Source organism: Cavia porcellus, unplaced genomic scaffold (assembly GCF_034190915.1).
Source record: "Cavia porcellus strain 051 isolate PalLab524CR breed Dunkin Hartley unplaced genomic scaffold, mCavPor4.1 scaffold_18, whole genome shotgun sequence".
Lineage (NCBI taxonomy): Eukaryota > Metazoa > Chordata > Mammalia > Rodentia > Caviidae > Cavia > Cavia porcellus.
In genome coordinates, this window is record NW_026947501.1 from 23,716,967 (window position 1) to 23,742,731 (window position 25,765).

A 25,765-nucleotide genomic window follows, 5' to 3' on the forward strand; every position below is an offset into this window, starting at 1 on the left:
TGGAAAAAGGAAAGGAGACAAGAGATGGAGGGAGAAGGGAGGAGGGGGAGAGAAAGGAGATGAAAGAAGATGTGTACGCACCAGCTTCCCGTGATGAACCTAAGCATTACATTCAGCAAATGCGTACTGAAAAAAGAATAAAACTCAAATCACTTGTGTCAACTCTAACAAAAAAATAAAGTGGAAGCTTTGAAGAAGGTCTCATGTATATGTGTCTGCCAACAAGAACTAACCACAAAAGACTGCTGAATCCACAACACTGCACAAGGCTACCACAACTAACACAAAAAATACTCCTTCAAGGACATGAGCCCGCAGCTGCTTGTTTACATTTAGACTGGCATCACCCTTGTTATTAATACTTGTAATCAAATATTGCTATTCAAAATATCTTATATAATTCTCATTTCAATTTTAATAACTTTCTCTTGCCTCAACTTCCTTTAAATGTGCTCATGATTTATTATGGCATGCATATTTCCATTGCAGTGCTATTTTATCCCCAAATAAACATAATTATTCTTTTTTAGAAAGTGTCTTTCTCGGGGCTGGAGGTTTAGCTCAGCGGCATAAGCGCCTGCCTTGCAAGCAGGCAGTCGTGAGTTCGATCCCTGGTACCGATAAAAAAAGAAAAAAAAGAAAGTGTCTTTCTCTGCTATCTCCTCTAACAGTTCAAGATTTCCTGACGATGAAAAGACTTCGGTACTCTAAAAAAATAAAGGTTGGTTTGCACGCATACGTGGGAATCAAGTCTCTGAGGATCAGGCCCAATGTGCACAAACACATCTCAAGAGCCAAAATTCATTCTAACCCCTGACTATTTCTGAGTACAGAAAATTCACAACCAAGAATCACAGAAAAAGACTTGAATGGGAAACTACATTGAGATTCCATCTCACGCCAGTTAGAACGGCTGTCATCAAGAATACAAAAAACAATAGATGCTGGAAAGGATGTGGGACAGAGGAACCCTTCTAATACTGCTGGTGGTAATGTAATTAGTATAGTCATTATGGAAATCAGTAGGAAGCGTCCTCAAAAATCTAAGAATACAGCTACTATCTGATCCAGCTATACCATTCCAAAGGCTTAATACTTAAATAATTGCATGTTTACATATATACATAATATACACACATATGAACAAATAGGTAAAGATAAAAAACCCCAGAGTATTATCATTATTATCATTATTATTATCATCATCATTTTGCCTTTTTGAGACAGGGTCTTGCTATGCAGTTCAGACTGGCCTTGAGCTCACTGTGTAGCCCACGGTGGTCTAGAACTTGCAACAATCCTCCTGCCTCAGCCTCCCGAGTGCTGGAATTATAGGCATGCACCATCACACCTGACTACAACAGAGTATTATTCAGCCACAAAAAAAAAAATTAGAATTTTGTCATCTGGAGAAAATAGGTAGATGTGGAGATTATCATATTGAGTGAAATAAGCCAGATTCAGAAAGACAGATGTTGCATGTTCACCCTAATGTGTAGAATCTAAAAAAAGATAGCAGGGGGCTGAGGATTTAGCTCAGCGGCATAAGCACCTGCCTTGCAAGCAGGTAGTCGTGAGTTCGATCCCTGGTACCGATAAAATAAATAAATAAATAAATAATAAAAATAAAAATAAAAAAGCAAGAAAGAAGGGAGACTTATTGGGGAAGGTAAAAGGGTGCAAGGGTACCTAACACAGTAGATGAATATGATCAAAATACACTATACACATTGAAACCACTCCCTCCAAAAGGTGAAACTAGGGGGTAGCGTGGAGGAAGAGGGATGAGGGAAGAGAGGAATGATTAAAATACGTTAAATGTATGTACAAATGAAATCCATATGAAAGCAATATGCACTGATAAGGAATAGAAAAAAAAAATATGACTTCCTCACCTTCCCCTAGCTTGGCAAAGTCTTTGTTTAGCAGTTCTTCAGCTGTGAGCTTGGAGAAATTGTCATCATCAAAGGGATTCCATGTAGAACCTTCTGAAGAATTACAGACGTTTTGTTGGGAGGTCCGAGGAGAGCCTGATGGAGTGGTGGTTGCAGACCTAGGTAGGTTCCCATCCCCATGAAATAAAAATGCATATAAAAGTTGGACAAAACAAAAAGGGCCAAACTATTTTCTCTTGGTTCCAGGACCAAATTCATCTCTGAGTCAAAGCATCATTTTCCACTGTATTTACCAAAAAGGTCTTTCCACCACAGCTGATTTCCACATACTCCCTTTCTACTCTGTGAAACTGTCATCTCTTCCCTGTCATAACTGCTATGTCTTCCACTGCTTCTTTAACCTCCTGCTTAGTTTTTCAGTCTCATCTGCAACACCCTTTAGTTTAAGATCCCTTAGAACCATGTTTTTAGGTTTGTGTATGCTGTGGTGACCATAATATCTACAACAGATTTCTGAAAGACTAGGACTAAGTCTATGTAAGGCTGCCTTTCATCTTTCAGGATCTAATATGCACAGCATTACGAGCCACCACCACAAGAAGAAAGAAAGACAGTTACTACTATTTTGTGTGTCAAGGTATTACTTTTCTTGCAGTCTCTTTTGAGTTGATGATTTTTCAACTTTAGAGTACATGATCCCAAGACCACTGAGGGTAGGAAACTGCATTTAATCAAACAATTCTTACCAAAATCTGTTTTATATCAGACACATAGCCAACCACTTTGTTTAAAAAGGTTGTCTAAAACAAACTCCTTGGCTTAGCAGAACTCATAGGCTATGTCAGCCAGATATACAAATAACTAATGAAAAAGCAATGTGATACATGCTCAAAAAATCATAAACAATGATATATCAAAGGAAGGGTCAAAGAAAAGATTATCTCTGATGTGACCTTGAAAAATAAATGAGCATTTCTTTGGAGACAAGAACAGCAGTCCCAGGAGACAGCAAAAATTAAGCCAAGGGTTTGTGAAGATAGAAAGTAGCGAATCCACGTGTGTGTGTCACAGGCCTTGCTGAGGCACAGTGGGTTTGGGTACCATCCTACAAGCAATGCGGAGCAGGGATGCAGCTCAGCAGCACAGTGCCTGCCTAGCAAGTGTGAGGTTGTGAGTTCGATCCCTGATACAAAAACAAAAACAAAAAAAAAAAAAAAAAAAACAGAAAGAAACGGGGGCAAATGAGAGACTTTCAGCATGGAAAGGGTTGGTCAGAGTGAGAGTTTGGAAAATACTGTACTCTGCAGACCATGGAACAGATGAGACAATAAAAACAGTGGGCCAAGTAGGAAATCATTTCTTATGATCAGTCTGGTACACATATGAATTAGCTGCTTTCAAACACAAACATACACTACTATACATATATGTACACACACATATACTGATGCAAAGAACCACAGAATAACAAACAGCCCAGGGCAGATGTCGCTCACAAGGTTAAGAACAACAAAGGGGAAGCGCCACATACTTGGACTTATTTAAACTGGCCTCAGCTGCAGCGGCCTGGAGCAGCTGGGTGGATTTGCTGGCAGGGACCCCAAAGACTGCGCTGTGCGTTACATCGCTGAGAATTCTCCTGTGTCCTGCACGCTGAGTTTTGGGGGATGAAGGAGGAGTGAGAGATCCAACTTTCTGCCCCTGGATGGTAGGAGGTGGGGTTGTCTGAACCTTTGGCTGTTGTCTTAGTGGAGCTTGAATCTATTAGGGAAAGAGATAGAAAATGTTTCAATATTAAAAACAAACAAACAAACAAAGGAGGAAAAGGAAAATAAACACATAAGTATAACAAAAAAATGCCACATAAATGCTAACATAGGACTCAAATGGTTAAATTTATTGATAACATCCAGAAAGAAAAAAACAGGCTCTAATAATCTGAGCTGTGACTCAGACTGATACCAAAAGAGTATTCACGTGGCACTTACACATAAATTGAGTTTTCATGAGCAATAATACATAGGATAATCACAATGAAATTTAGCTCAGAGCTGACAGCTGCAGAAGATATTCTTAGCTTTAAACAGCAAGACTATCAGAAAGGACCTCTTTCAGCTTCTGGAGTCACAGCAACTGTTCAAAATGCTCCCAAAGAGCAGGCAATTAATCTTACCATTCACTGCAGTCAAAAGCCAAAGAATGCACACTTCCAGCTATAATGCATTTAAGCTGAATGATTTCGAAGAGGCCCTGACTCTGCCATCACTGAGGCTGCCAAAGAGGCATGGATCAGACAAAATTCTTCAGTGACTGAAACATAGTAACACTTTTTTTGTTCTGTTATTAAAGCTCTTCATTTCATTGAGAGGATAGGTCTCTAAGATTCTATTTCTGTGGCAATCTCTGAGAAAATGTACAACACTCATTCAGTGAAATTTGCTTGTTCTCATCTCTAAGAACATCACTGAAGAGCTAGCAGAAAACACAAGAAAGAAGAAAAGTGCTTTTTGGTGACTGAGCTAGTAACACAAGGATGTTTGAAATGTGGCTATTTTCAGAATGAGGGCCAAATTAAAGAATAATAAACAAGTGGGGACCTCCCTGTGACTACAAGCATGGTCCTTAAGTATAAGGTACTCATACCAAGAAAAATGAACACAACAAAACACAGGAGCCTTTCCTTAATTCCATCAACCTGGAGATAAAATGACTTAGGGAAGTGGCTAGCTGTTCTGCAGCAGTGGGCTGTTTGTTATCGTTGAAAGCTCTAAAAGGACACCATCGGTGACTCGGCGTAGAGGACGCCCTGGAATTTAACTGTCCTCGGGTTGGAGTAGCCCTGCACACTGCTGCTCAGCTTTCACACTCCACTTCTCCAAAGGCAGATCTTGGAAGAGCTGAGGGATCAGCCTCAGAGTATCCAGCTATTTGAGTCAGGACACTCACAGCATTGGGGAGGCCTGTCCCCAAGTGGTCCTCAGCACTTGGAACACTCAGCTACCTCTCCAGTATACCAACCACTTCACTACAGACTGAATGATAAAACAGAACGTTTTAGTATCAATCGAACTAAGACAAGAAGGGTAACAATGCTGCCCTACTGAGGGAGAAGCAGAATGCTCTGTGAAGACAAAAAATTCTGTCTCTACAACATCCTGTAGGAGTCTCGAGCTGCACCTGCCAGCAGTCTCAGGGGCCAAAGGGCTTTAAGGACAGAAGTGGATTGGCTGATTTCAAAAGACATTCGTTAGTTTGAAAAGTACACTTCACTGTTGATTGCCTTAGGATAAAGACTCCGTAATATTTGGAGAACATTTTCCCTCTTCCTCTCTATTCTCCATATGCAGCACTTTGAAGAGCTGATGCCTCTTTCTACACCAGCAATCTATTGCAGGTGACCCTCTAGCCCCCATCGCACACTGGGGATGGAACCCACAGCCTCATGCATGCTACGCAAGCACTGTACCACTGAGTTATATTCCCAGCAGGGCTACAGGTTGAACATTTTCTGTGTCTATTTATTCTGTTTTTTGTTTTTTATTTTTGTTTTTTTTTGGTACCAGGGATCGAACTCACAACTATGTGCCTGCAAGGCAGGCTCTTATGCCGCTGAGCTAAATCCCCGGCCCTGTCTATTTATTCTTTTTTTTTTGTCTTTTTTCCTTTTTATCGGTACCAGGGATCGAACTCACGACTGCCTGCTTGCAAGGCAGGCACTTATGCCGCTGAGCTAAATCCCCAGCCTGTTGTCTATTTATTCTTTAAAAACTTTTATTTTATTAGTACAGGTTGGCAGTACATGGTTTATATTTATCTTAGGGAGCAGGTAGATGTACACAATACATTTTGGTTCTTTTTAAATCCCCTTCCCCTCCCTACCCACTTTGCTGCCTCCCCATGTGTAAATACCCTTCCCCATTTCGTTATTATTGCTACTATTTTTAAAAAAAATTTTAGCTCATGTTTACATTCACTGTGGGTATTTGGTACATGTATACATATATCTTAAACCTTTTTACCTCAACCTTCTCCTCAGATTGAATATTTCTAATCTGAACAGCTGCAATTCCAAATGCTCCAAAATCTAAGCCTTTCTGAGCACCAATATGACGCCACATGCAAAAAATACCACATCTGACTTCATTTGACAGGTGGCAGTCAAAACACAAGTGCACTAAAAATACTGTATAAAATTATCTTCAGGATTCATGTATAAGTACATATGAAACCAATGGATTCTGTGTTTAGATTTGGGTTCCATACCTAAAACATGTCATCTGTGTAACAAACATTTCAAACTCGGAGGTACTTTCAGTCCCAAATACTTTGGACAAAGGATATCCAATCTGTAACACAACACGGTTGCAACTTGTTTGGCTACAATAACCTGTTAGGCAGTTTTATTTCCACTTAGAATCAAAGAATGTAAGTTGAAAGGAACATTAAAGATGAGACTCCAGGGCCCACGCTTGAGGAGAAGACACAGCACACTGAGGCTCAGTGCTCATTCAAGGTCACAGGCTGAACTGAAAGAATTCCTGCCAATGGACTGCCTCTCGGGACTTTTCAGCATCATAGTAGTTCCTCATCCAAGGACAGGATTAGGAAAGGGGAAGAAGAGACAGATTATGAGAGAGATGATACAAGGAAAACTTGGACACCTTCTTATTTTGCACAAGACTTAAAAACAAAATAGGGAGAAGAATTTTCCATTTCACCAGTGTAATACAGCTATTCTTACCTCTGTGGTGCCTAAACGATGCCTCTTTTCAAGTACACACGTTGTGCTGCTTCACACCCCTTGCTACCCTACCTTAAAAGCATTTCTTGCATATGACTGTATAGACCTTATAACCGTGATTTTTAGTGACTGCCCCACTGGAGTCCTGTACAGTTTAGGTGGTTTCGATTTTTGGCCTATTATTAAGAATGCCATGAACACTGAGGGCCGATGACCATTTTACCGTGGGCAATTATTACTTCAAGATGCCACAGAGTGTTCTTCAAATTCACTCACTTGCTTCTCTATTTCGTTTTCCTTTTTTGTAGTACTGAGGCAGGAACACAGTGCCTCACGCATGCTAGGCAAGTACTCCACCAATGAGCTAAACCCTAATCGCTCATGAGGTAGTGACACAGGGACAGGCGAAGCCGGACAGCTGTGTGGCTCATGTGCAAGCACAGTCTGTTCCTGTATTCTGTATTCCATGTCACCTAAACCAACCACCCCAGAGCACATCACTCAAAGCACTTGTTCACCCGGGAAACACAGAAAGTCTAAGCTTCATTCCTAAGACAGTGGACACTGTTCAGGGAAAGAAGCGGGAGCCTCACAGAAAGTGTTGTCAGTGTCAGCTGGGCAACTCATCACTCTGGATAAGTATTTTATTTTTTGCAGGGGACAAGGCCAAGGGCTACAGGAAAGCTCTTTATTGGAAAAACTATGGAACGCTTCATGAGTTTGTGTGCCACCTTTGTGCAGGGGCCATGCTAATCTCTGTATTGTTCCCATTTTAGTATATGTGCTGTTGAAGCACCTGGATAAGTGTCTTTAAGCACAGATCAGGTTTGTCTGGTTCTTGCTTTGGCACCGTTACTGTCACTCTGTATGTCTGAGGCAGTCACTTTCTACTCTGGGTCTCGGTTTTCCAATTCCACAAAATCAAGAGACAAAAGTGGCTAATTAAGATCCACAGACCTGGTAGTGCGTGCCTGCAGTCCTCGCACTCTGGGAGGCTGATTCAGGAAGATCACAAATTTGAGCTCAGCGTACGTAACTTAGAAGGCCATGTCTCAAAATTTAAAAATGTAAAGATGGCTGGGGAGGGGATGGAGGTTTAGCTCAATGGCACAAGTGCCTACCTAGCAAGCACAAGGTCATGGTTTCGATCCTCAATACCAAAAAAAAAGGCGGGGGGTGGGGGGGGCCAATGGTAACAGGTTCAGGCTATACCTTAATCGTTCAGCTACTCCTCCCCTGGAGGGAGAAAAACAAGAGCTCTTCTTGCTACTTCATATAATAATTTTTTTAAAAAACGTTTTTCCACTAACTAGGAGAATGTTCTTTTGTTAAAAATATAAAGAGTAACTGTATACCACACAACTGCTGGAAGACTGTGCTGTTTCAGGAAGAAAGCTGTAGAGATGCTGAACACACACTTATCTGAGATTTTAAAAAGACAACCTATTTCTGGAACTGCTTCCTTTTAAAGAGATGGAGGTTTTCTGGTGTAAGAAATCAACCCTCAGAAACATGGTTCCTTACCTTTCCTTCATTCAGCTAGCAGTTGAACCTCCCTAGGAATATGAGAGCAGCTTTGACACTCTATTGCTAGGTATGCAAATTGCCTTTCTCTATTACTATAGAATTTTCTATCATGATCACTCAGAAAACTCTGAATATAGAATAAAGGTCACTTATTAAAAACCAAAGCAAGAGTGGCTGAGTATGCTGAAACCTAGAGATCAATGAGCAGAAGGCTCTGATACTATATTCAGTTATTATCTAAAAACAAATGTGCCTGATTTCTACACTGACAGGATCCTCCAAAGAATGGACATGCGATGTTCACTGTGCCATGGTAAACGGTCTCAGGCAAGCAGACCCTGGAAGTGTGCTGCACAGTAGACTCAGATGATGTGGGTACTAAGGCCATGCGAGACAAAGAATACACACACCAGTGCAAGGACTCAGCATAAGGGTGGGAGCCCAGGTAAACCTCCAGAGACCAAGAAGGGCATAACGGATCACAGTGGCCCCTGAAGAAGCAAGAGAGATTAGTTCTAATCCCCGATCCTTGAGTGTCCCACAGTGGCTGACAAACAGTGAATAGCTTTTTCCAGCAGCCCAGTTTCACAGTGACACACAGGATGTTCTTCCTTGGCAGCCTACAATCATCTTTTTAAAAACTACTTTCTATGGAATACCGCGCACTGTTCTGAGGTCTCCCGAGGAAAGATCCAGTATCTGAAGCAGCAGGCTGAGAAGGCAGCCTCACCCGGGTCACAGGCCTCCTCAGGTAGCTGCTGTCTCTCTGCTGCCCTTCCCTAGTCCTCACTGCACAACCTTGCTCGGCCTTTGCACTAGGCCCTGGAGCTTCTTACCGCAGGTTCCTGGGCAGGGGTTGGCTGCGGGGCTGCGGCCGGCTGTGCCTGGGGCTGTGGGACCACCACTGCGGTCTTGGGCTGCAGGGCGGCCTGATGAGTCATCAGCTGCTGCTGGTGCAGGGTTGTGGCCAGCTGCTGCTGCTGCTGTTGTTGTTGTTGCTGTTGCTGCTGCTGCTGTTGCTGGTAGAAGTTCTGTATCAGCTGCTGCTGAGAGCCTCCCTGGGACACCACAGGGAACTGAGCAATCGCTGCTTGTTGGCTTGGTGGATGCACTGCCTGAAACTGCGCAGGAGAGAGCGGCAAGACATGAGGAGGAGAGCAAGAACCTGCCCCAGAATCACATTCACAAATGCCGTTACTGACTGCTCAGTGCTGAGGAAGATCAGCACTGAAGGCAAAGGCAAGGGCAGGCCTGAACACTCGTAATGGGAACTCCCGGACATTAATCCAGCAGCACCGCACACGGAAGGCCTCTTCCACTGCACTAGCCTGACTTCCAAAGTGGGTTTTCCAGGCCTAGCCCAAGAGAAGCTCCCTGGTAAACATCAAGTGACTCTGTGATAACAGAAGCAAGTAAGTGATCATCCAAAGACAGAAAGAATTCTTTCTATGGAGAGTTCTGAAGCAGCCAAGATTAAAAGAATCCACGGCATGAGTAGAATTAAGCAATGATGACAATGAAAAAATAACCCAAGTCTTTCTCAAAGCTACTGTCCAACAGCCCTATCTGTATGAAACACGATCATATATTCAACATATTTAGGATACTCTGCGGTACCACATCTTCCTCCTCCCACTCTTCCTCTACTGTGTAGGGTCTTCCCAGTGTTGCCAGAGTTTGTGGGCTTAAATAGTCCTTCTGTTTCATCCTCTCTATGTGGTCTGTTTTATTTTATCTATTTACTATTTTTTAAGAGTTGCTAAGAGTGGCTTTGAGCTCCTGGAATCAAGTAATCCTCCTGCTTCAGCCTCCCAGGTACCTAGGACTATGGAAGCACCACTGTGCCCAGTTTTATGACATATTTTATATGTCCCTCTTATCCCCACTGCTAGAGACTATGTGCCATGTGCAAACAAGCAGAACTCCAAATATGGGCCTGTTCAAAATCAGGTGAATAAAAGACTAGATCTTGTTTCTGAAAACTCTAAATTCTGTTCCTTCATTTGAGTTAATTGAGAGGATACTGTTTACCTATGGGAGCAAAGTCCAAGGGTTAATAAAAGACGCAGATATCAAAATAGCTGCCTATTTATTTATAACAGCAAAATGCTGGACACAATTCAACTGTTGAGAAAACTGATAAATCCTGAAAGGTATCAAGTTGTAAACAGGAATGAGGGACACCTCTACTTAAGTATTACAGAAGATAGAACTTTGTACATTTAACTGTCAAACTGTGCATGATTTACATATTTTAAAAACAAAATTACAATAACTAAAAACCAAAAGCAAAGTGAAACATTTAAACCTATGAATGAAATTAGTAGCTAAACTCCCCAGGAAATAATGTACTAAGTATTCTAAGGGTAAAAGGGAAAATAAATCCTAAATTGTTTGTTAGTAATCATTACTAGTATGAGTATCTTGAAAGTAAAAACTGATTAATTATGTTAATCAGGAAAAAGAGTCTCAGATAAGAAAAATACAACAAAGTTCAAGAAGCTAAACAGAAATCCTATAATTACAAATCTGAATTAGAAATATAACTGAACTCATAATGTGTATTTTCTAATAAAACAAAACAGATTTTCTAATTGTCCACTGAAGTGGCGTAGGCACAGCCACACACCCATTAGTGGGTATCTCTAGCCCCAAACTGAGGTTTCCGTGGTGGACTGACAATTGGTGGTCAACTTAACACCCAGCTGAACTGACTCAGCACGGTGCCGGATGCAGACAGCCCACCTGAGCATTGCTGCAAACAACATAAAAAGGAGAAGTGGAGAGGAAGAAGTGTTGTTGGTTCTTCTGGTGTTGCTGGTTCTCCTAGTGTTGTGGATTCTCTGTTGCCCTTGGTTCTGGAGAAGCTTGTCAAGCTTCTTTCCTGATGTGAACTTGGCTGTTTTCATGGTCAGAGGGGCTCAGGACCTTGTTGTCGCTGAGAATGGCTGTGGTTCACTTTGGAGGAGCTTGGTCTTTATTCTAAGCATCGCTTCCTGGCTCCAGAGGGAAGATGGTACGCTGTTCAATTTCTGGAGAAGCTTGTCACACTGGCTTCCTGACATGAATCTGGCTGTTGTCATGGATGGAGGAGTTTAGGACCTTGTTTCCGCTGAGGATGGCTGTGGGACTTTTGCGGGGAGCTCTGGTAACCATTCTGAGTGTTGCTTCCTGCCTCCAATACAGAACCATCAGCCTACTAACAGATCCTTCACCCTGTTGGCATAGACTTTGTAGCTTTCATCGCTGACCTGTGGGCCTTCCCAGCAGAGAGCCATGGAATAGATTTGCATGAGTCATTGTGTGGGCTCTAAGCCTCCAGCTGGACTCGTGGGGGGCACTGTCATAGACTCTAGGTTTTTAGCTGGACTCATGCAGGATGTTACTGTGCAATCTGGGCCCTCAGTTGGATTCTTTGGGGTCTTTAGTATATGGACAGACTTTCTGAACTTTTTATGTTTGATTCTTTGGGTGACTATTATAAAATAATTCCATAAATTATGTGTCCTGTATTAAATTGTTTTCCTTATAAAGCCTGACTTATAACAGTTTCTAAATATCATTTCTTTTTTCTTCCTTTCTTTTTTTTTTTTTTTTTGTACTGGGAATTGAACTCATGATCTTGTGCTTCCCAGGCAGGTTCTTGCACCACGGAGCTCTATCTCCAGCCCCTAAATATCATTTCTGTCTAAAACAAACAGCTCCTTGGACAAATGGATGCTTCCAGATTGAGGCACAATGATCCTAGAACAAGCTCCAATGCTTGATGGTTAGGGAATCATTAAAGATTCCTGGAATGCCATCCAAAAGACTCAAAAGACAATTTGAAGGGACTTTCCCTCGCCAAAGTTAGAACAATTTGAACATCGAAATAAATAAACTTTAAAAACTGCAATCTAGGGCCCAGGGTATAGCTCAGCAGCACAAGTGCCTACCAGGCAAGCACAAGGTCCTGAGTTCAATTCCCAGTACAAAAAAAACGATAAGAAATACTTTAAAACCCATGAATGTATGATAACACAAAAGCCTCCCTGTCACCTTTGAATGACACAGTGAACAAACATCATTCTGAAAACTAGTAAACAAAGGGAATGGATCAAGCATTTTTCTTGCCTTTTCTGTACAAACTACCACAGGACAACTAAATAGTTGATGAAAATAAGTCTTCATAAAAAACTTCCAGCCCTAAATGAAGAGAGAAGCCTAGAATATCATTATACCATCCCTAGTGAATTAACACTTACGAAATAATCATAAATAGATGCTAAGCTAAGAAGGAACACTGAAAACATAGATGAGACAGACAACAGTTAAGCACACTGGTCTTGATACTAATAAAGAGAAGACAAGCAGACATCACGGGCCTCCTGCTGTGATATAACAGATAAAGGACACAGAACTGTCAGGCTGAGCTGAACACTGAAATAGCTCTCAAGAAATTACCAGTTTATATTGCTGAAAATGCCTCAGAACAAATAACCCAGTCTCTCTTTTTTTATCGGTACCGGGGATCAAACTCACGACCACCTGCTTGCAAGGTAGGTGCTTATACCGCTGAGCTAAATCCCCAGCCCTCCCAGTCTCTTTAAAAACATTAATGGAAAAGTAAGGAAATAAAGAGGAAACCTATGACTAGAAGAGGACTTAAAAGATACTCTAAAAATGATGCAACGGTTAACTGCTCTCTGGTCTCAGTGTCCCCCCACGAAGGCACTTCGGCCTAGCGGGCCTTTTGTCTGCCGTCCCCACCGTACCTGCTGAGGCTGGGTCTGCGCTGGCTGCTGCGGCTGCTGCTGGTAAAATGTGCCTGCTGGCTGCTGCGGCTGCGGCTGCGGCTGTGGCTGCTGCTGTTGCTGCTGCTGCTGTTGCTGCTGCTGCTTGAGGAAGAGCTGCTGCTGCTGGTGCTGGGGGGTGGCCTGGGCCTGGGTAGAAGGTGTGGGCTGTGGGATGGGCGGGGCCTGCGGCTGCTTGGGCTGAGATTGTGCCAGAGGTTGGCTGGGAGGGGGCTGGGCTTTTGGTTGGGGAACACTGGCCAAAAGGCCAGGCTGATTGCTGGGTCCTGTAAGGAGAATAAACCGTATCAGGATTCAGAACTCCACCAGACACAAACTGCTTTCTGACTTGCCAAAGCCATACAGAGGGGGGAACAAATAAGCATGTCCCAAGGGCCTCTCTCATGGGCTCCTATCTTTCCACATGCTCTGTTTCACCTCAAAAGTCTTTCCATTTTCTTGCTAAATGCTATATGCTTCAATTTTTTTCTAAACAGTGTTCATTAATAAGATTCAATACTTCAAGACTTCAGAAAGTCTTCCCTTAGGCATCATGACATTTATTACTCTCGTAGGCTACACCCTGAGTATCTACACAATCAGCTGGTAGTTGACGCTTCCAGACATAAACACAATCTCCCCACCAGGCTGTATGACAAAAGCATTCTCTGATGTTTTATGAGTAGCTTACACGACCCCCACCTAGATCCCTGGCTGTGAGTAGATAGTCACCAAATTTACAGAAAGCAGCTGCCTATCAGGGGAACTGAGAGTTATGTTCGGTTACTTGACACTCTGAGTCAGTCCCCGTTAGGAGACCTCCAGCTCACTCAGCGCATCAGAAACAGAACGTGAAAAGATGGGGAAGGAGTTATAGGTACTTTAAGACACAAAGTATTAAACAATTTTCCTCTGTGAATGTCAAAAAGAGGTGAGCCAAGTTTTATTATAAGCAGGGAAAAACACACGAGACACAGCAGTATAGGGTGAAGAGACCAAACTACAAAATTAGGACCGAGAGGAAAAAAATAGAGACAACACACTCTGGTGGTCTCTGAGATCCACCAGAGTATGAGAGGTCTCCCCTTCACAGCCACTTGCCGTAAGTTTTAATGGTGGCTCACCTCAATTCTTCATGTGCTTCTGGATTCCATCTATACAGCAAAGCCAGGCTTTCCAACACTGACATCACAAACAGATAGACCGAACTGCAAACCAGTGTGCTTACTCACCTGCAGCCTGAGGTAGAGGCTGAACCATGGCCCTCTTTCGAGGCGTGAGGGCTGGCTGAATGGGTAGGATTCCGGGGTTTGGCTGAGTCTGCCCAGCTTTAGGCCGTTGGCGGGGTGCGATTGAAGTCTCTGTGGTAGGAATGGGATCTGTCAGTCTAAAAAAAAAAAGTTTATTCCAGTTAAAATGTGTGGGGGAAAAAAAAAAAAAAAAAAGAGAGGTGGGCAGAGTACATGACGGGGCCCTCAACTTTCCTTCAAACCTTTCAGATCTGCTTAATCAATTTTTTCCAAAAGATGGACCACAGAATGGTATGTTGTTACTGAATGCATTGAGAAACTACTCAATGGACAAATAAATTTTTAATACACTAACCAAAACATACAAAGCAGACTTCTTTCAGGCAGAACTTTTTATGTATGAAGGTAGAAGTTGAATCTCAAGGAGAATACTATACAGAACGCAATGTTTCTTAAGCTTATTTGCTCTTTGGACCTATCGTGGTTTGTACCTTGATGCCCCCCTGAGAGAGCATCGTGGGCTCATAGGCAGAGCTTCTGGAAGGGACTGAATTAGGGGTGTGCTACAGCTAACTTGCTGGTAGCAGGTGTGGTCTGCTGAGTGGCAGGGCACTGGGGGTCTGACCTGGAGGGTGGGCCTCCTTCTCTGATCCTCTCTTCACTCCCAGCTTCCTGGCTGCCATGACTGGAGCAGCTTTGCCCTGCCCAGGCCTTTCTGCCATCCCGCTTCTCTGTGTAAGCCTGCCAAACACAGACTAAAACTTCTCAACTGGGAGACCAAAGTAAACCTCTCCTCCTTTTAAATTGTAGAGACTATACTGAGTATTTTGTGCCAGTGACAAGGAAAGTGACTGAGTCAGGACTCTTTCACCCAATACTTCCTAGAGTTTCCCAGAGAATACGCTGGGTGACTACACACAGAGGGATTTGAGGCAGGTGGTTTTCAGACAGAGAAGGAACTCAAACATGGTTTGAACGAGTAGCTGCCAAAATGGTCTCTACAATGACCAGCAAAAGAGTGGATCCAATGTGGCACCCGGAAGCAGTTAAACTGTGAGAAAAAAATAAATACCGTTTGTACCCCACTGTTACACTGTCCTTTCTGTAGCAGCTGAACCTAATCTAAACTATTGCAGAGAAGACTGCTGTGTCATCCATCGGATCTCTGTGATGGTGCTGAAGTCTAGATGCTAATTTCCATTCATTCAGAGTAGTCCGGGCAGCTGGCTACCACCTAACTCAGATCAGAGTCGACTGTTCTTTGAAATTACACTTCACCGAGTACAATGAGGGTAAGGTCACAATAAACAAGTTTCACGCGTATTTTCAGAACACACCTGACACATGAAATGAAATGAAAAACAAGAAGCAGAGGAGCTGCCTGAGGTACTTCCCTAACTTCCACAGCTCCAGGGTATGCTCCTCTTACATACACAAACTTCTCACTGCATCCTGTTAGAAAGAAGCTCTTGTACTGCGTGGAAAACTGGGAATATAAAAGCTATCACATCTGGGGAGGCTGCAACCTGGAGACGGGAGGTGGGAGAGGAAATGGAATAGATGTTGGAGAACACAAGAAACGTACAAGAAAACATGGGTGAGGGAGGTGAACAGGCTCCTGGGGAAATTCAATGTGAGACCTTCCACACTCGTCTTCTCCTGAGGAGAACATAAGATAGAGTCAAAGAAACTATGAGCTTTGGCTCCCTGCTAAATGTGTGGTAAGGCCATGTCATGTCTTTCTGTCTTGGTTCCTTCTGTGTAAAATATGTAAATGTGTCTAAGCATTGATAACTAAGAAATCCTTTTTAAACAATTGTGTGGCCAGGTGTGGTGATGCAGGCCTATAATTCCAGCACTTGGGAGGCTGAGGCAGGAGGATCATTGCAACCTCGAGACCAGCCTACCAAGTGAGCTCGAAGCCAGACTGAACTGTATAGCAAGAACTTGTCTCAAAAAGTTAAAAGACAAAAAAAAAAGCATATCCAAAATGTTAGTTTGTTAGGTCCTTTGTGGAAACACAAAAAGTCACCCTTGCTTAGCTTCCATATATAATATGTTTGGGTCTATAAGAAGGCCCTAAATTCAAAAGACTAACCTAAATAAAATAAATGCAAAATGATTTCCAAAGAGTTGGCAGGCTAAGGCAGGAGGATTGCTGTGAGTTACATGCCAGCCTGCGTTACAAAGTAAGTTCAAGCCTGAACTGCACAGTGAAACTCTATCTCATGAAAGGAAGAAAGAAAGAAAGAAAGAGAAAAAGAAATCAACATAGTACAAGCAACACATTTTGCTTGTCTGCTAAGCAAGTCTGCTAAAACCCAAAGTCACATCTCTTTAAAGGCACACCTGGAATAACTATGCATACGGTAGGTATTCTATAAATATTCAAGACCTTTTAAAATGCAAAATTATTTTACTATTCTATTAAAATTCACATAGTCACAAAGGATCTAGAATGCTTTGCTAACAGTTTATTGTTAACATCTCTTTGGAAGGAAAGAAAGGGCACACATAGCTCCTGTGCCACCCCCCAGAATTTGCCACTTGCAGGATACGGCAGTGATGAGGATGTGCCTGACAGATCTCCAGTACACCCAGTGTGAAAGACTGGCTGCTGAGTGACAAAAATTCAACACAGTATTTTCCCCGCAGCCATGTTTCTCATAGCTTTCTCCTAGCGCTCACATTCCAAACGCAGGGTATCCTAGAAGGAAAGGGACCCCTCTGCTGGCTGACTTTGGAGTAAGGTCTCCCTAACATGTTTGGTGATGGATTCAAACCATCACTCTCCTTCTCTCTGGGTCGTGCTGGACCTTCTGTGGGTCCCCCAGCCTTTCCTGCCTCTCTCCCTATTCTCTCTCTCACTTGGGCATTTTCCGCAGTTCTCATCTTTGGGTATTTAATCATTTCTTAGCATCTGCTTCTTAGAGTGTGCTAGGTGGCATAGAAAGTGACAAGCTAGGCCCCTCAGTGCCTTTTGCTATTCATCAACTTGGTGCTTTGTCCTGCACATTCCTAACAAGGCCAGAGTCACAGAGGGAAGAAGGAAAGGAAGGTGGAGGATTAGGGCAGTGAACACAGCTAATCCCAAGCCAGGCACATGCTAGGAAACTTGTACTAGCAACATTTAAAGTCCACCTGGCCTCATTTCTCAATGTCCCTGTGTTATTCCCACACAAGAAAAACAGCTGTAGGGTTCTAGAGTCTCTTCCAAATGTAGATCACAGTACTTCATTATATTCTTCTTCGCATTCCCAAAGAACAGTCGAAGAGAGGCAGAGTTTCCTTTTCCAATCTGGGCACCCTCTGGCCATGGCAGCATAAGAATTGAGAAACACAAGGCATCCTCCCCTGCTGCGGTACCTCCAGCAGGATGCGTGCTCACAAGGGCATTTCTTACCTGGCCTTTGGCTGGGTCTTTTTTGCAGCTGCCTCACTGGCTTTCACCGGTTCAGGAAGTTTTGCAGGAATGGGAGAGTTCTAAAACATTGAAAGAAGAAACAAGAAAGGGATATTGCACATCTCTTTGTAAAAGAATAACCAGCCTGACAGGACTAACAAAATACATTATACTTGGGAATCTGTTGGTGTGACTTCCATCCCTGATCCCCTGTTAGAGGGAAAGGAAGTTAATCAAATACATGTAAGACTCAGTCTTGGTCAGGGAAACAAAGGCTGACAAGATGAGAGAGCAGTCTGTGTGCAATATGTTCTTCCCATTACTCTCCCCCTTCTGCACCAGGGCTTATCATGGTCTGTCCTCTTCCTACTGCCCAGTCAGAAGTGATGTTATAAAAGGAATTAGGAAGGGAGATCGCACTGTTCAGCTTCCCAGCATATCTCAGAGCAGTCAGAGCTGACCTAAGGGTCCACCAGGATTCAGTCTTCTAGGCAGAATATGGGAGGACGCCAGTGCCACCTGCTGTTTGTGGCTGTTGAGGCAGCATCCCTTCCTAACGCAGAAGGAGCTCCTCAAGCCAGAGAACTACACACGCCAATGAGCGTTCCTCCAGGTTCTAGTGCTTCTTAGTTTTTGTTGTTGTTTTCCTGCAATATTTGGGATTGAACCCAAGACATCCTTGTGCTAAGCAAGTACTCTACCCATATGCTGCATCCTCAGCCTTTTTTATTTTTATTTTGAGACAAGGTCTCACTAAATTGTCCTGACTGGCCTTGAACTTATAATCCTCCTTTCTCAGTCTCACATCTAGCTGGGATGACAGGCATGTACCACTAACCCAGCCCAATACTGCATCTCGAGGGAGCACCAGCTAGATGTATGGAACCATGCAATTCGATGGTTTACCACTACTGGGTGAGTACCAACTAACATGTGTTATGGTTTGGATCAAGAATGTCTCTCAGCCGGGCATGGTGGCGCCTGCCTATAATCCCAGCACTCCAGAGACTGAAGCAGGAGGATCACTGAGTTTGGGGCTAAAAAGTGTGTTCAAGGCCAGCCTAAACTGCATAGTAAAACACTGATTCAAACACACACACACACACACACAACACACACACACACACACACCACACACACACTCAGGAGTGTCCCCCAAAGGCCTATGGGCAGAGCTTCTGGAAGGTGACTGAATCGAGGAGCCACTACAGATGACTTGCTGGGCGTGACCTGGGAATGTGTATCTCCTTCCCTGCTCCTCTCTTCTCTCTGCTTCCAGGTCACCATGACGTAAGCAGCTTCGCTCTGCCCAGGCCCTTCTACTACATACTTTCGCCTGGGAACCAGCAGACCATGGATTGGAAAATGAGCAGAAGTGAACTCCTCCTCCCTCACCTGTGGGTGCCTGGCACTGTGTCTCAGCAATGAAGAGAGTGACCAAGGCAACATGGGACTTACAAAGTTTACTCTTTAAAAACTTGTTACCAGTCTGAATGCTTTCAACTATATTTCATGTTATTTACTGTGTGACTGGGAAAATGGAACTGCAAAAACATGTAAAAACATAGCGATATGAAATTACTGTACGGTAGCCTTTGATTCAATTTGAATCACCTGGAAAACAGAATACTAGCTATCATGTTGGTTGTTAGGAGGGTCCTCTCATTTCCTTGGATTCCCAGGAGGGACTAACTTCTGCTGGAAAACCTGCTTCTCTTCGGTCTGTCCAGCCATCTAAATGAGTACCAGTGCTGACTCAAATTCGGCAGTGAAAGTGTTATTTATCACAACCCTCAAGCACTAAGTGTGACACCGAAAGTTCATCATCAGAGAAACTAGCAGGAAAATTTCAGATTCAAATCTATTTACCAGAGCATCCATTAGTAAAATATTTAAGAGAACTGGGTCACAATATGACATAAAAATATGCCAAGATTATAAAGAAGGTGTCCGCAAAGCATTTTACTCTGAACACTGAGTGTAGGGTTTACATAAGTGTAGAAAACGTGCTCATGGTTTAATACGTGTGGGGAGGATAGAGAAAGATGCACATGGATTACAACGGCAGAAGCAAAATCAAGAACGCAGTGCAGCAAGCATTGGTAGGAGGGGCTTTCCCTTCAGTAGGGCGAGGCCAGGCCCTGCCTCAGGAAGGCTGAGTGTCTGATCACCTCCAGGGAATGTGATAGGCCCTGGCCAGGACAAAACATGGAACTGCCCACTCTTCATTAAAAGCTTTCAACTCAATCCTTAGGACAGTTTTTTGTTGGTGTTCAGTAACTGCTTCAGTTTTAAATTCTATTCCATGGGAAAGTAGATTCCCTTTACAGCAACTGTTTCATAGTTAGCTTTACTTGAATGGCCCTTAGTAGACAAAGCAAGGGAAACCTTCATTTAAGCTGCTGATTAATATCCCCAGGAGTGCAAAATGACAATTTCATAACGTTTAATTCCCCTTAAAGCATTATACACATACCTGTACATTTGGAATTGGACATTCTTTCTTGAGTAGTTTAAATGAGAAGTAGGAGACCTGGTAAATATCTGGCCTTTTGTCAGGATCTGGTTCCAACATATACCCTGAGATAAACATAAGTAACTTATTTAGTAATCTCTTAACAGTTATTACCTTAGCGAGGAAGCATACTGTTTCTATAACCAGACTTTTGTTGTTCTTTAAATTTTTATTTCTCATCAAAGTCAGAAAGCAAAATTAGCCTTTTCTCTAAAAAAGAAAAGTTCTAAATTTCCTGTAATAGTTAATGTCCAAAACAAAATAAACTATCTTAATTGTAAAAATGCTACTTGATGTGTGGCACAACAGGCCCTTAAGCTGTCAATATGAAAGTTAACCCTTCATGATCGGACAATGAGGATGGTCTTGGTTATGCCTTCCCTGGTACACACTCTCTTGCTAAACAAATGATTACTTTTCATGACCAAGACCCAAACTTCATGAATTCACTTACCAATCTTTCATTAGAGATAATAGGTGGTTTCTAGGTTAAGAGAAATTATAAGGTAACATACACAAATCCACTGTATCAGTGATCCATAAAGCCTTTAAGCTTCTGCATTTTCTTTTAAGGTTCTAGGCATGAAACCCAGGGCCTTACATATGCTAGGCAAGTGCTCTACCATTGAGCTATACCATCAGCCCAGCTTGTGTCCTCTTTAAAGCTGGAAAATGCCTCAGGAAAAGTCTTTAAGAGAACAGAAACACATACGTCAATGTGCAAAACTGTGCAGTGCAGTTTACTTCTTACGTAATGAACAAATGACCTGGACACAAAGTTCAGAAAAGAAAATGAGGCTACAGCCTTGGAACGCTTGGCAGGGAGGCAGCACAGAACTGCAGGGGGAAAGCAAAGAAGACAGCCTGAGAGGTGAGAGGACAGGGTGAACAAAGGCCTGGGAGAAAGGCAGGAGAATTAATGTCTGCTGCAAGGAAACGAAGGCGCTGGGAAAAGGTGGGACTGAACCAGGCTCTGAAGGGGCTTAAAGGACACACTAAGCATTTGGCTGCGTTGTGCAGAACCATCAAGCAGCCACTCAAGTTTACTGAATACTGCATGAGGGGGTAGGGGGTGATGTTGTATAAGAATAATTTTGTAAGGCCCGGGGATGGAGCACAAGAAGCTAGGTTCAATCTCCAGTCCTGCAAGGGTAAAGAGTACAGACCTGAGCGGACAGTCTATGCATACAATGGTGACAGTGATGAAAATAGAAACTCCAAAAATATAATTAATAGATTTAGGAAATGACTGGTTTTTCCTTTCTTACTATGCTGATCCAAAGAAAATCTTAAATTTCACGCATTGAGGCTTGAATGGCAACACCACTAAGAGATACTGAAAACAGGAAAGTAAAATCTTGTACTGAACGGTAAAGGGAGGGTGTGGGGCAGACAATGGTAACAGAATAGAACTGTAGACATCTGAGTTTAGGGTAGTAATGGATTTTCAAATAGTTTGAAAGTTGAAATAGAGTTTTGGAAAGCTGTAAAAGACTGAAGATATCCATAGAGTTGTTTTTATCAGTATGAATTTACTGTACAAATGTTCAGAAGAAAAAAATGACCAAAAATACTACCGGCAATATCAAATTTAGCTATTATTTGTATTTCCTTCCAATCTTACCTACATCCAATTCTAGTATACATATAATGTTTTACTCTGTAAACAATCTAACATGCCATATTTGGTCCTTTAAACACCCCCAACCCCTACCTCTCATTAATTATTGGAAGAGGCTGATAAGTCTGACAAATGGAATAGGTAGTCACTTAAAAGCTGTAACTTTAAAAAAAAAAAAAGCTACAACTATAGCAGATGTGGTCCATGCCTATTATCCCAGTACTCTGGAATTTAAGGCAGCAGGGCCCAAGTTTGAGGCCAGCCAGGGCTATAATAGTAAATTCAAGGTCAGTCTGAGCTACACAGTGAGATTCAATCTTAAAAAAACAAACAAACAAAACAAAAATAAAAAAGGTACAAATATATTAACCTGAATGAGCTACCTGTACTTTCTTGGCTTCAGCTTCCTGCATGACAGGGATAATTACACTTAAAATATACATAGTTTTGAGCTGGGCATGTTCAGTAGTAATTTGTCCAGCATACACAATAACTTGGGTCTATCCCCAGCACTGTCCAAAACAAAACAAAACAAAACAAAACAAAACAAAACAGAACAACAACCTACAGGGTTATTTTGGTTTGTTTGCTTGTTTCTTCTAACAGTCTTGCTATGTAATCTAGGCTGGCCTTGAACTCAATATGAAGCTGTGGCTGCTCATGAACTCTCAGTCCTGTTCAGTTTCCGGAGCAGTGCAACACCATGCCTGGCTACACAGGGTTTTAAAACCTATATGAGAGGGGCTGGGGATTTAGCTCAGGGGGCTGGGGATTTAGCTCAGCGGCATAAGCACCTGCCTTGTAAGCAGGCAGTCGTGAGTTCGATCCCCGGTACCCATAAAAAAGACAAAAAAAAAAAAAAAAAAAAAAAAACCTATATGAGCCGGAAGACCCTAAATACAAGTCTGTCTCAAAGGCGGTGTTTCTAGTTTCTTCAGTGTGACCTACCCAGGACCCAAATCAGGTTGCTCAGGATTTATGATCCAAATGGTTAAAATTTAAAACTCTAAACACTTTGACCAAAGTGAAAAGATGATTTTGTTTTTAAATTTCTACTCTTTAGCATTTTAGTACAGGGTCTTGTACAAAGATTACTTATTCGACCATCTGGTTAATGGAGGCTAGTACATATGCTTGCTATGATGACACAAAATAAATGGAGAATCTTAAGCATTGAGTTCAGATGCTTGTTATACAAATCCAGTGATTAACCTAAGTGAGAGGAAAAATCTGATTCCACAGTTATACAGTCTTAATTATGTATGCATTCCAGCCAATGCACTGCAATCATTTTCATTTGAGCTGCTTCCAGCTTTGCAAAGATGAATTTCTTATCACTTGATACGAGTCAGCTGGATACCTTTGGTACCACAGCTTTCGTACAGAACGCAATAGAGCACAGTATTACTGTACTGTTGAAAAGACAACTACGATTTCCGTCACTGGCTCAGGTATAAAACGGTTTACATTTCTAGCAAAAAGACGCATCACCACAAGTAGATACTGTTAAATTATCTTTGTATTCTCTAATTATTATCACTGATTGCTTTATCACTGGATCCAATCTACTATATCTGGAATCTAATTCCTTTATCCTCCAATTAATTCCTAGTCATTAGAGATTAAAAATATAAGGGTAAAATTGTGAAATACTTACTAATAAGGCAGTGCATGTCTTGAGAGTATCGAGAGTTATCGGGAATTGTGAAGTTGCCATCACAAATTGCCACCTGACTCTCTCCAAATGGCAAAGTGAAGTAACATAATTTATATAACAAACATCCAAGAGCCTAGAGAAAAACGAAGAAATCAGATTGCTACTCATGGTTTATTTACCATAACTCCAAGAGAATCTAATGGGAGATGTTGGTGGGCACCACCAACTTTTACTAGCAGATAAAATACTATATGTTATGCAAAACTTGAATTTAGAACCCAACATAGCTATTTAGAAGCTTGGTTATTTCTACCATTGTTACCAAATTTGCTCCAATAAAGAACAAGTGTTTTGCTAGGCATGGTGATGCATGCCTGTAATTACAGCAATCAAGAGGCTGATGGTCGTGAGTTCCAGGCCAGCCTGGGCTACACAGTGAGTTCAAAGCTGGCCTGAAACGCGTAGCATGACCCTGTCTCAAAAAAAGCCCCCAAAAAACAACCAAGTGTTTTACCTTTTTGCTCTTAAGAACTAGCAAATATAAGTGGAAACCACCTGAATAATTTTCACATGGCTGTGAAATAATTTTCTTGGTTATGTTCCGAGAAGCAGAGGTTGATGCCCTCACATCAGGAATAGTCTCAAGGAAAAAGAAGATAATGGTATGGACAGGCACCACCATGCCACAGCACTATCTGCATTAAACTTGACAGTTTACAGTTGATGACCTCCACTATGTTGGGTGGCACAGGTTAGTTGACACCTACCCAAATGTCTGCCTTCGTAGTGATGATTTTGCCACTGTACAAGTTGACCATTTCTGGTGCTCGATAGGATAGCGTTGTGTATCTACAATTGAGAGATTCATTTTTTGTTAAATAAATTAATGCTATAATTAAAAACCAGCAGAAATTTTTATTACATTAATAAAATCCAATTCCCTGGGAGCAATCTACAGACAAGAGCAGGAAATACTAATGCACATAAAATGAGAGGCTGTCACTGGTACAATGATATCATCACACCATGGCCCTCAATAAAATGAAAGGCTGGCATCAATACAACAATATCATCACAGCACGGCCCTCTAGCACCAGACCTAATCTAAAAACATGCTGGGACCCAGATACGAAGGCATTAAATAAGCTTTAAAAGCAACTTTTCTTGGGTCTTCAAATGATAAAATATTCTCTTACAAATCCTTTTTGCCAGATATGTATTTTGCTGATCAAAAAAGATATAGAAAACCTTTTAAATGTGGCTCGACAGAGATGTGATGCTAGCTAAGATACTTCGGAGAACAGCAGGAAGTGGGCCCTGGTTGCAGTGGGAGTGGAGAGGATCAAGTGCCTTTGATCTCTGCTCCTGGAGAAAGGCTGAAACAACAGTGTTCTTTTTATCTCCAGTGTGAGAAAACAGTGTAAGTACAGCCTCAGAGTGGTGTCACTCAGCATGTGGCCTTTGCTGCTCCAGTCTCAGAACCCCAGCCGGGACTAGTTTAGGTCTCTACAGGGCCTTGGACCAGCTGTCCTGCCCCCTGAGTGGTTTTCTGGGATGACGCATGCAAGGGGAGACAGGATCAGAAAGTAAGACTGTATGCTAGACATCTGACTTACTAGTAGCAATAGTAAGTCAAACTGTGAAAAATTCAGTGCTATGGACACGAGGGGAAAATGAGTCAGGTTCTTACTGAATGCACAAGTCTAAAGAAGCTTCCTCTGGTGAAAGCCAGTGGTTTAGTATCTGTACAGACTTCAAAAGCCCTACTCACCACTAATCTGGGTAAGTTCCTCATGAGCAGGAAGTAGCAATTTAGGACTCAGCATAAAAGCACATCTGTCTGACTGATAATGTCACAGTTGTGATCACACTTGGAACTATCATAGTACTTTTATAGTGTGTGCAGCACTCAGCTTATTATGGACATCTGACACTGTAAATCAAAATACGTTTGCACAGTGACCACAGGGTCATTAATAAAATGTTACAAGATTCCTTTATTTTACTAGGATCAATACCTGTGAAAGGCCTCCTTATTCTCCATTTAAAATCAAACAACCCAACAGTGAATAACATGCTTTGACACGAGGGACAACTGATTAAAACCATCCTTCTGCACTCTGCCTGTCTCACCCATCACCAGGAAGGAGAACTGCTCAGCTGATAAAGGATAAAACTGCAAAACAGGAGGAAGAACTTACTTCTTAATCTCATCTTCTACCGCATTGACTCCCTCAATTTGTGGATTCTGGAATTTGTTGGTAGCACTTCCAAAGTCACACAGGACATAGTGGCCTCGGTCATGCAACAGGATATTTTCAACCTGAAAAACATCCCCCAACCACTCATTCCAGTGCACCATTTAGCAATACATTGGAGAATTT

General features: G+C 42.3%; 1 protein-coding gene and 1 pseudogene across 5 annotated transcripts in view; both read right to left on the reverse strand.

The window, feature by feature from the left end:
* Aak1 (AP2 associated kinase 1) overlaps nucleotides 1-25,765 on the reverse strand; it is a 166,694-nt gene that overhangs the window by 43,435 nt on the left and 97,494 nt on the right. For all 5 annotated transcript variants that reach the window (XM_063229549.1, XM_063229547.1, XM_063229546.1 and 2 more), the window contains exons 6-15: nucleotides 25,583-25,704; nucleotides 24,149-24,230; nucleotides 23,382-23,514; nucleotides 20,065-20,168; nucleotides 17,589-17,668; nucleotides 14,168-14,322; nucleotides 12,918-13,222; nucleotides 9,000-9,284; nucleotides 3,427-3,656; nucleotides 1,896-2,053 (exon numbers count right to left, since the gene is read on the reverse strand). In XM_063229549.1, the coding sequence (XP_063085619.1) occupies nucleotides 1,896-2,053; nucleotides 3,427-3,656; nucleotides 9,000-9,284; nucleotides 12,918-13,222; nucleotides 14,168-14,322; nucleotides 17,589-17,668; nucleotides 20,065-20,168; nucleotides 23,382-23,514; nucleotides 24,149-24,230; nucleotides 25,583-25,704 (1,654 nt within the window). The remainder of the gene's footprint in view (nucleotides 1-1,895; nucleotides 2,054-3,426; nucleotides 3,657-8,999; nucleotides 9,285-12,917; nucleotides 13,223-14,167; nucleotides 14,323-17,588; nucleotides 17,669-20,064; nucleotides 20,169-23,381; nucleotides 23,515-24,148; nucleotides 24,231-25,582; nucleotides 25,705-25,765) is intronic.
* Nucleotides 7,333-7,432, reverse strand: LOC111756577 (U6 spliceosomal RNA; annotated as a pseudogene).